The sequence below is a fragment of the Ananas comosus genome, linkage group 15, assembly GCF_001540865.1.
Source record: "Ananas comosus cultivar F153 linkage group 15, ASM154086v1, whole genome shotgun sequence".
Classification (NCBI taxonomy): Eukaryota; Viridiplantae; Streptophyta; class Magnoliopsida; order Poales; family Bromeliaceae; genus Ananas; species Ananas comosus.
This window is the reverse complement of record NC_033635.1, coordinates 5,970,983-5,982,109: the sequence shown is the minus strand read 5'-3', so window position 1 is coordinate 5,982,109 and position 11,127 is coordinate 5,970,983. Positions and strand designations below refer to the sequence as shown.

Here is an 11,127-nt window from a genome sequence, read left to right as displayed (position 1 = left end):
TTATTTAAAGTAGAGAAATAGATGTCCCAAACCCTCCTTTATTTAAAGTAGAGAAATAGATGTATGGAGACCCCTCAACTATTTGCCATTTTGAAACGGCTCCCTCAACTTTTATTTTTTTACTTAACATCCCATTAACTTTTAGATTTTTAAAAATTAACTAATTTTAGTGTATGAAAAATAAAAATTTTATCGAGTTTTTTATAATTTCACCAAATAGAGTGGCTCTATTTATTTTTACTATGTATAAAAAATTAAATAAAAGTAAATATTGTGGATTTTATCGATCTTTCTTTAATCTTGGAAGCTTAAAAGTTTTGTAACCAAAATTATTCTTAAAAATTTTATCTCCATTAAATGCATTAAAAATGGAAATATAATATATTTAAGCTTTTGAACAAAACTCTCTTTTTTTTCAATCAAAAAAAAGAATGCATATTGATATAGTTATGTGATTTATTTTTGATTAAATAGGAAAAAAATAAAATCTATACTTTATTTCAAATTACTATTACTTATTAGGAATGTGAATTGATACAGGTATACAATTTTATTTGAACTTGATTTCTAATAGGGTGAACTTAATCGATTCTGAGTAGAGATAGTATTAGTTATATGTACAAAAAAATGAACTCTCATCGTATTCAAATTTAGTTATGATTTTGATCTATATCCAAATCGAATATGAACCAAAACCTAAAGCCAAAACAAAACCAAAATCATATAAAAACATACCATATATAAAATACAATTTTTATATATTATTTAAAAATTAATTTAATATTTATATATTAAATAGTGAAATTTAGATTTATAAAAATTATCTTGAAGTGTTTTAATAAGAGATAAAGGGTAAAAATGGTATATTGAAAATTTTAACTCTTTCATATAAATTTTAACGGACATTAACTAGTGGAGAGTATTTGTGATAATTTTTAACATATTGGAGGCCATTCATAATATTATCAATTTTAAAAGGAAATTGATGAAATTAACCGTTTCTAGAAGAGCATGTAGAAAATTAATCCTTAAAAGGGTTAAAAGAAAAAAAAAGAAAAAAAAAGAAAAAAAAAAAACAATGTCCCACTCGTATGTGATCCAGCTATTAAAGTATTAAAAAACATCTACAGGTATTAAAAAATATAAATGCTTTCTAACAAAAATAAATAATTAAAAATAACAATTTAGAATTCACATATCGAAATAGCTTATTTCAAGTACAGACCTCAAAAGGACACATGTATCACTAAACTAATAATCAACAATTTACTCCAAATTATTAAGTAAAAGAATAAACAAAATTTCAATACAAAATAATAAAAAATATCATACAAAAATTAATATTCTAAAAAGCAGTATACTACACTTTATGAAGAAGAAGAATAATAATTCCGATAAACTGCCATTTCCGTCATTCTACAGGCCAACACAAAAAGGAAAAAAAAAATCTAGTATAATAACATTGAACAAATACAAAAAATATTAATCAATATTTATAAACATAATTATTAAATATATTAAAAATAAAACTTCTAAAATAAGAAGATATATAGTAAAATTATACTTATAAAAATAATTACTTTCATATGCATTATTATTAACTAAACTTGTTATGAAAATAGGAGCAAGGCTACTGTATTGTTAAGAGCACAGTAGTCCTTGTGCTTCTAATTTTCTAACGATCCATCAATTTTGATAGATGTTAAGATAAGAGAGGAGAAATTAAGAAAAAATTGGATGTCTCAATTTCTCGTCTCTTTAAATTTCTTCTCAATTTCTCTTCTTCTCTCTCATCCTAACTACCCATCAAAATTTATGGATAGTTAAAAAGTTAAAAGCACAAATACAATTGTGCTCCTAATAACACAGTAGCCCTACTTATAAAAATAGTTATATATGTCTAATTATTAACCAAACAATGTCATTTAACATTGCATTCCAATCCTACTGAAAAACTAAAAACTACTGCATATGTGTCTGTTTGTCGCATATGCGGCCACATATGGGCCGCATATGCAGTCCGACCGGATACTGCATCACATATTACGTATACGTTGCGGTTGATGATCCAAACTGCATACACGGCCACACATACTGCTTTTTGGAAAAATGAAAAATAAAGAAAAACCTACTTCGATTTGCCATATANCATATAAAAACATACTATATATAAAATACAATTTTTATATATCATTTAAAAATTAATTTAATATTTATATATTAAATAGTCAAATTTAGATTTATAAAAATTATCTTGAAATACCTATTAGTGTTTCTATTATTGATAAGAGATAAAGGATAAAAATGGTGTTTTAAAAATTTAACTCTTTCAGATAAATTTTAACGGACATTAACTAGTGGAGAGCATTTGTGATAATTTTTAACATATTAGAGAGCATTCATGATATTATCAAGTTTAGAAAGATATTGATGAAATTAATCGTTTCTAGAAAGGCATCTATAAAATTATTCCTTAAAAGGGTTAAAAGAACAGAATAAAAAATTAAAAAAAAAAAAAAAACAATGTCCCACTCGTATGTCAGCTATTAAAGTATTAAAAAACATCTACAGGTATTGAAAAATATAAATGCTTTCTAACAAAAATAAATAATTAAAAATAACAATTTAGAATTCACATATCGAAATAGCTTATTTCAAGTACAGACCTCAAAAGGACACATGTATCACTAAACTAATAATCAACAATTTACTCTAAATTATTAAGTAAAAGAATAAACAAAATTTCAATACAAAATAATAAAAAATATCACACAAAAATTAATATTCTAAAAAGCAGTATACTGCATTTTTATGAAGAAGAATAATAATTCCGATAAACTGCCATTTCCGTCATTCGACAGGCCAACACAAAAAGGGAAAAAAAAATCTAGTATAATAACATTGAACAAATACAAAAAATATTAATCAATATTTATAAACATAATTATTAAATATATTAAAAATAAAACTTACTAAAATAAGAAGATATATAGTAAAATTACACTTATAAAAATAATTACTTCATATGCATTATTATTAACTAAACTTGTTATGAAAATAGGAGCCAGGATACTGTATTGTTAAGAGCACAGTAATTTTTGTGCTTCTAATTTCCTAACCATCAATCAATTTTGATAGATATTAAAATGAGAGGAGAAATTGAGGAAAAACTGAGTGTCTCAATTTCTCGTCTCTTTCAATTTTTTCCCAATTTCTCTTCTTCTCTCTCATCCTAGCTACCCATCAAAATTTATGGATAGTTAAAAAGTTAACAGCACAAATACTATTGTGCTCCTAATAACACAGTAGCCCTACTCATAAAAATAGTTATATATGTGTAATAATTAACCAAACAATGTCATTTAACATTGCATTCCAATCCTACTGAAAAAATAAAAACTACTGCATATGTGTCTGTTTGTTGCATATGCGGCCACATATGGACCGCATATGCAGTCCGACCGGATACTGCATCACATATTACATATACGTTGCGGTTGATGATCCAAACTGCATACACGGCCACACATACTGCTTTTTGGAAAAATGAAAAATAAAGAAAAACCTACTTCGATTTGCCATGTAGGCTACAACAAACTATTCTCCTGCTAGGTTTTAGGAATACTTCTGCAAGGGTTCTCTGAGGTGTTGGTCGCAAAAATTTGTCAGTCATTTATGCAGTATCCTCCACATTAGTTGAGCTCTAGCCGACCTATGTTGTTTGCAAACCAGAAATAAGGCTGAAACACAAAAAAACAGCTAAAAAAAAAAGGCAAAAAACTATGGGAAAGAAAAATTTTAAAAGAAGAAGATTACAAACAATTAATTATTTAACATAAGATACGATGAAAGAGGAACTATTTTCCTTTCCGTTTCCATAATTGTGATTGATGATCACACTGCAATCTCCCTGTACAGAATCCAGTTAGATAATGAAAAGTAAAAGAGGAAAATCAAGGATAGAAGGCTAAAAGGCTATTAAACATCTAACAACATCAAGAGAGTAACAGAAGAGGGGGAAAGGATTAAAGGAAGCAACAAAAGCCTACGGCTTTAGAGCATCATCATATAAAGTTTCTACCTACCCGGTTGACCTTTGACGCGCTTATCTGAAATAAATATTGAGCTGTAGCAAGGCAGTGCATGCTGTCAGATTCCATATCACGTACTGAAATTACGTTTTGCAGCCTCCATTTTTAACAGAAGATCTCTGATATCAGTTTCCATCCTAATTTTCAAATCCAAATAGTCCCTCTGTGCCCTTTCAATAACCTGTAGCTCTTCAAGCTTTTGTTTACGCCTCTCCTCTGCCTCGCCTAACCGAAGCTTGGCAATTCGGCTGTTATAATCTTCCTCGATCCTAATATTCTTTGCTAATACTATTCGTTTTAAGCCCTCGGCTTCTCTCCTTGCATCATCGGCACGCTCTTGGTACATCTTTGCTTCTGCCTGCTTGAACTTCACTACACTATCAAGTTCATCAACAACCGGCTTCTTTTCAAAATCATTTTGTTGTTTAACATTGCCAATTTGTCCGCCCGCACGTTTAAATTCCATGCTGGAAAGACTACCTGCATTTTCCAGATTGGCGACTCTATCCGAGAGACCAGATGGCACCCATTTCGGTCCTTCATTTGAGGATGGTATCATACTGCTTCCTTCAGCAATAGTTCGCGATTTGGTAGGGCTAATGCTGAAATTGGATTCACTATCTGCAATACCAAAGAAAGCACATAAATGAAGTTATTTTTTATTGTCGTAAAGAGCGCAATGCACAATAAATTCCAAAGACATACCAGTAAAGATACAAGCAGATTAACAACCATCTAAGCAGATTAACTCTCAAGTTAGAAAAAAAGTAAAAGATCAAACAAAAGATGGAACTGCTTGGATGCTGCAAAAACATGGTTCGACTGTTGTAGTATATGAATTACATTAAGCTCAATCATAGTGGAACTTGAATCTAAAACAGTAGCATGCAGCAATGCAAAGATTAGTCATCTCCTTCTCACCAAAAATTATTAAAATTTCACCTATAAAATCAAACTTTAAAGAATTTATACAGTGCATGATCTTGTAAAATTTCACTAAGTCGTTGCCAGCTTTTCGATCTAATTATTCTGCATAAATGCAAATCATATAACACATTAAAAGAGACATGAATTCAGCTCTCCCACAATTATATCTGAAAACCATGCTAATATTAGCTCTACTAAACAATGGAAAACAACACAGTTGCATCATTCAAATATGCAAATAAATATTTTACTAAACAATCAGGAGACTTGTCCAAAAGCCGACCTTTCACATATTTCACCCCTCCAGTAAAAAAATACGATAATATGATAGGAGTAGAAACATTCCACCAAAACCATCTAACATCCATGCTCCAAAATGTGACAAATTCCACAGAGAAATAATACGATTCCATTCAAATTCACAAACAACTAGTACCAAAAAGCTCACCGAGTGGTAGAAACCCTTGCTTAGTCAAGAAACAAGGATACCAGCCTCTAAATCTAATTTACCGAAACTTGGAGGGACACAAAATGCCAAATGAATGAAATTGAAGTGTAATATAATAATTTGGAGGCACCTAGCATAGGGTTCAAAGCCAAGTTCAAACGGAACTCCCGAAATTTTATCCATAGGAAAAATAGTCGAGTATTGCAAATGACAATCTATAAAAAGTAGGCCAGAGATTGCCGCAGAAAAGTAAATGACAAGCGAAAACTAGGTTTCAATAAACGCAGCTTTTGTTACAAGGTTGATTCTCAAAAGTTGTGTGTGAAAAGCTAGGAATACAATATATGCTGGAAACAGACGTAGAACATACAAGTGGAATGTCAGGGTCAGCCTCTAAATCAAGATTTATCAATGTTCTAAAAGCAAAAAGAGTCCGCATGTTGCCAAGGTTCTGTATACCATATGGTCAATAGGCAAAGTGCGCATGGCGGTGCCCAGATCATATGCGCATCAGTTTGTATGGTCTATGGAGGACATTCAAGCGATCGCAACTACATATATGGGTGCATGCGCCACTTCTTTGAATACAGAGGCAAATGTTTTTTTAAACATCAACAAATAATGCTTCATAGTATATCATATGCAAACTAGTACGTAACAGCCTAGTACGTTAGCAATATTATTTATGATTTTGTCCTTAAAAAAAGAAATATGCGGACTACAACAACCAAGGGTTTGGAATGTTTAAAGGCAGATAATTCGTATGCACTGACCGGCTCAATGGCAACCTTTCCTATGAATTCAATTGTTAGCAAAATGAAACCTCCTTTCCGATCATTATATGGTCAGTAATAAATCACAAGTTGATATAGGTAAGCAGTGGAATCTGCAGAATTTTCAAGACTATCTTTCCACTATGAACAGGACATACACAACTACTGAGGAAGGCGCATATAAATACAAGTGTTAGACAAAGTACTTGAGGAAAATAACAATTTATCACTAAAAGAGTAGGTAACTTGTGATAACTTCCGTCAGGAGGGCAGTTCTACTCCACTAAGAATTAAGGTAGCAATAGGGTAGTATCAAATAATTAGACTAAGGCCAAACCAAACATGATCCAACCCAATTCCTGTAGCATGAGGACCCAATCCCGACTAGGGCAAGCATCACAAAAAATTAGAAGTCTCATCAAATTAGGGTTTTGTTATCACTGGAATCTATTCCAAATTATCAAATATTTCTAGATACTGTTTATAATAAGAGCTTTAACTCCTAATATGACCAGGATAGAGACAAAACAACTATAAAAATAGCCTTAGGGGTCTCTTAAAATTCAGGTTATTACGGATTAATAGAGTTTTATTTGATGCATGGGCTTCCAATAAGGTTGTTCTCTAATTTTCATTCTTCTTCATCTTATTCACCTCCCACCGTTGTTTCAGTACCTCTATAGTATAGTACAACAATACCATGCTACAGTACAGTAAACACCTACTTCAGCCATAAGTTAAAAAAAAAAAATTAAAAATGAACATATTTTTCTACTTTTTTATTTTTTTCTTGATCTTCTTCTTCTTAACCTTCTTGTTCTAGCCTCTTGAAAAAAGCCTGAAGCCCATATGAATTTCTTAAGTAAAATAGATTGAAAATATTCCAGCAAATGTAGGGACTCAAACCAAATTTTGACGGACCCCAAATCTAGTCCTGCATCAGATTTCCTACTTGCTACTAAAGCAAAATCATTCCCTAAACTTCTCCGTTATATAGTTCAGTTCATGGAATCATTTCTTGCCCTTTTTCTTTCTGGAGTTTGGCGAAAGTAGATAATGTTCCACTCAAAAGTCTGCACTGGTGAGCATTCTTCATCCAAATTTTTAAAGTAAATTTAAGGAGATATTGTGCAACACCTTGAAACAAGTACCATTGCCTAAATAGGGTTATGAAACTAAACCATGCCAATAGAGTTACAATAAGGGCAGGTAATTCCTGATTGTATGTCATATTCATTCGATACACAGCAGAATCTAGTGGCCAAAACAAACACAACTAATTAGATAGTTATCACGCAGAACAAGTGTGACCATTTAAAGCTGGAAACTGAAACTAAAACTTTTCAGTTTTCCTGGCTGTAGATCAAACCTTTGGTTCCCAATTACTCCGAACCAAAAAAAACAAGCATGGGCTTTGGTAAGGATTGGTCGTAATAACACTTATATTTAGGATATCAATTCATATCGACCAAAACTAGATTAAAGGACATAATTTAAATTAATCCAATCTCAAATATTTATCCTGCCTTAGCCCTAATGTTTTCAGGCTGACAAGTTAACCCAGGTCAAGATTATTTCAAATTAACCCTATTATTTCATGTGATCTTGAGTCCTGTTTGCTTGCCATATCCGAAAGTGCCACCCAAAGATAACGTGTACTAAACAGCCAGTACAAAAGCAGTTTCAAGAAAGCAAGTTTGATACTTTGATGTGCGTATATCTTCAGAAGTAAAACTCTTAAAGGGTTGGGTTGCAACCTGTTTTAGACATATTCAACATTTTAATATCATTTAACACCAAAATCAGTGAAGACTTTCAGCTGGTCAGCCGTAGAAATGTCCCTAGCTCAACAAGTAATCTATATGAATACCCATGTTTCCACAACTAAGATATATTATCAGACACGGCATACAAGATTGCTCAGACTTCTGAAATGGACTGAGAACCATATTAGTCGGATTTCTTCTTCTCCCATTCTGACGCTAGACATCAAAGAAGTTATGCTACATCTATATGGAAGCTATTTTAGCATAAGGGGCAGAGAAAAACAACCAACATATGGGACACAGGAAAACGACTAACATGAATGAATAGAAATATGAAATATCCATATCATAGACAATATAAAGAGTTCTCATGTAAAGTATAATGTCTTGCAGCAAGAAATTAGGGGCCTAAAATAAGCAATGACACGAAAACTAGATGCATGATGAATAAATTATTCTAAAAGCATGAACATCATGAATTTTGCCTTTCCAGCACTGACATATTTGTTGAAGAAAATAAAGCCAACACGTGATTTGCAGATGGCAGTAACTTACCAGAAAAAAATGCCATTACATACTTGATAACTTCAGAATGTTTAGCTTTATCTTCTAGTTTTACCAACATCTGCTGAGCTACATCTCGTAATCTTTTGCCCCTTTCATCAATACTGGAGGAGAATATCCGTCTCACATACTGTAGTTCCTTAGTAAGAGTTTCTGCTTTCCAGTCTTTGGCACATGTTTTAAATACTTCTTTCACAAAACCAAACATCTCCGACGGATGATTGCAGGCAATACAGTGAAACTGCATCTCATTATTCCCATGCGCTCGCGGACCACTTCCTCCATTCTTAATAAGAGAATGGCGCAAACCACAGTCCGTATGGCACCAGTGAAGGCAGACATCACAACCAACCCAACCGCAAGTATTAGAAGCCATATCAAACTTGGAACAGACAAGACACATGCATGCACTGCAGAAGCCATTCTTTTGCATGCAAACCTTGCAATCACAATCATCCACAGGAAGCATGTTTCGACAAGCAAGATTACAGCATTTCAAGTCTAGAAAGATGTCAACTAAATCAGAGATAGTGATGCTACTCGCTTTCAGGATAAAATCTGGAAGACCGGTCTTTAGAGCAACTAATATCTCTAGCAGAACACGGTTACACTTTGGTAACATTTCGACATTAAGGTCAGACCTCCTTTTAAGTGCCACCTGCAGTGCAGTAATTTGTCCAGTTTTATCTGCACTGGTAATCATCTCACAAATGGTTTCCTTCAGGTAAGCTATGGAAGGCTCAGTCATTTCTTGAAGCATCCTGCCCGACAGATGTAAAGGCTCTGACACAATTTTGGCGACAATCCTCTCAATGACGCCTGAACCATTAAGCATGAGTGGTTCCCCTTCTTGCTTTTCGCTCCTGAAAATACTACTGCTGCTTCTCTCTCTTGTAAGTTGCATCTTACCCTTGCTATGTTCCGACCTGGAATCATGAGAACCATGACTGTGTGCTGGAGATGACTGCCTTGGGAGACTCATCTGTCTTAGGATGCCATTAGGCTTCCCTTGCTGCTGTCCGTTCGTAGAATGAAACATGTGGTTTGCTGCATTGCCATTCTGCAGAATCCTCTGAACAAGTGGGGCAGCCTTCCGTTTGGATTCATTTGACGTCTGGGCTTGCCATATGGTGCCACCAGCAGCCTGATCCACCGGCTGAAATATTGGACGGCTACCAACAGATTGCTCGTAATTGTCAAAGGAGTTCTGGGTAAGTGAGCAACTAGGATTGTGGACAAAAGGTTGAGAGCTCGTGTACCCATCTGAATATGTGCGAAAGGATGATGGCAAAGACTGTATACTCTTGGTATGAGTGGGAGAATCAGATTTCGGGACTGGACATTTGGAAGTATAATCCTGTAAAATACCTGGCAAACTAAGAGAAAGATCGAGGCTCTCCATTTTAAGCTTAATATTTTTTTGCTTGTCGGTAACACTCCCACTACATTGTGCTTTCTCTGTTCGGCCAAGATCAGACTGGAAGACCAGCTCAAACCCCCTTCTGCTCTGAACTTCCATTGCATTGCCATCTTCTACGTAGTTCTCTTTGGTGGAGACCACGATAGGCTGACAGTTATCCTTCTCATTGTCCTTTGGATTTCCAGTCATAAGGTTCAGAGTCATATCCTCAGATCTCTTCTCACCAACTACTACTTTACTTGAAACAAACACATCGATAGCACCCTCTGGTTCAACCTCTAAATCAATATCATTACCTTGTCTCTCCTCAATTTCTCTCTCCTCAATTTCAAGGCCTGCACCTGTCTCTTCTTCTCTTACAGCTTCAGTTTGCGTTACCACACCTTTCCCTTCTCCCTGATTCTCCTCCAAGTCCTCTTTCGCAGAATTGGAAACGGGAGATTCACTCTTTTTCCCTTCATTCTCGACCATGTGCTCTTCATCGCCGCTTCTTTCTTCCAAATCTTGAGAAGATTCGCGCAACCTTACTTCCTCAGGCAATTCTTGCTTCTTTTCACATAAATTACCCTCTACTACATCATTACTATCAACACCATTTTCTTTCTCTCTCCCGTCTCCTTCTAAACTGATCTTCTCATCTAATACTGAATCTGATTCTTTCTGCTGATCTTTAGCTTCGGTCGCTATATCCGCTTCCGCTCCAACGCAGTCGCTAACTTTGCCTTCTTCCTTTATGCTGTTAGCACCGAAACCATCACACTCCATCTTCTCCTCAGATTCTACAGCCTGTTTCTTCGCCGAATTTTCTTCATTTCGACAACTGATCGGAATTCCATCATCATGTTTACCGTTCCCCTCTGTTACTCCCCGGCAAGTCTTCTCATCACTAGATGACACAGGATTGGGTAAGGATTCAGGGCCAGGCTCCGGCTCCGGCTCGGGTTCGAGCTCTCCCTCCTCCATATCGCTGGCGCCGCAGCTCTCTTTTCGCGGCCTCTCCTCCTCTTTCGCCGTCAGTGGCCTCCGACTCTGATCACTGCTCAACGAATCTCTCGACTCTCTAGACCTCGCCCTGCCTCTATGATCCTCCCCATGGCTCCCCCCTCTGTTCGGAGAATCCGAGCCATCACCGGCGGCG

At 34.7% G+C, this 11,127-nt stretch overlaps 1 protein-coding gene across 1 annotated transcript; it reads right to left on the bottom strand.

The window, feature by feature from the left end:
* On the bottom strand, nucleotides 3,813-11,121 carry LOC109721243 (protein OBERON 4). Its single transcript, XM_020248733.1, has 2 exons — nucleotides 8,561-11,121; nucleotides 3,813-4,712 (listed from the first exon to the last, which is right to left on the bottom strand). Exons 1-2 carry the CDS (start codon nucleotides 10,950-10,952, stop codon nucleotides 4,162-4,164), a joined length of 2,943 nt encoding a protein of 980 aa, XP_020104322.1. The 5' UTR covers nucleotides 10,953-11,121; the 3' UTR covers nucleotides 3,813-4,161.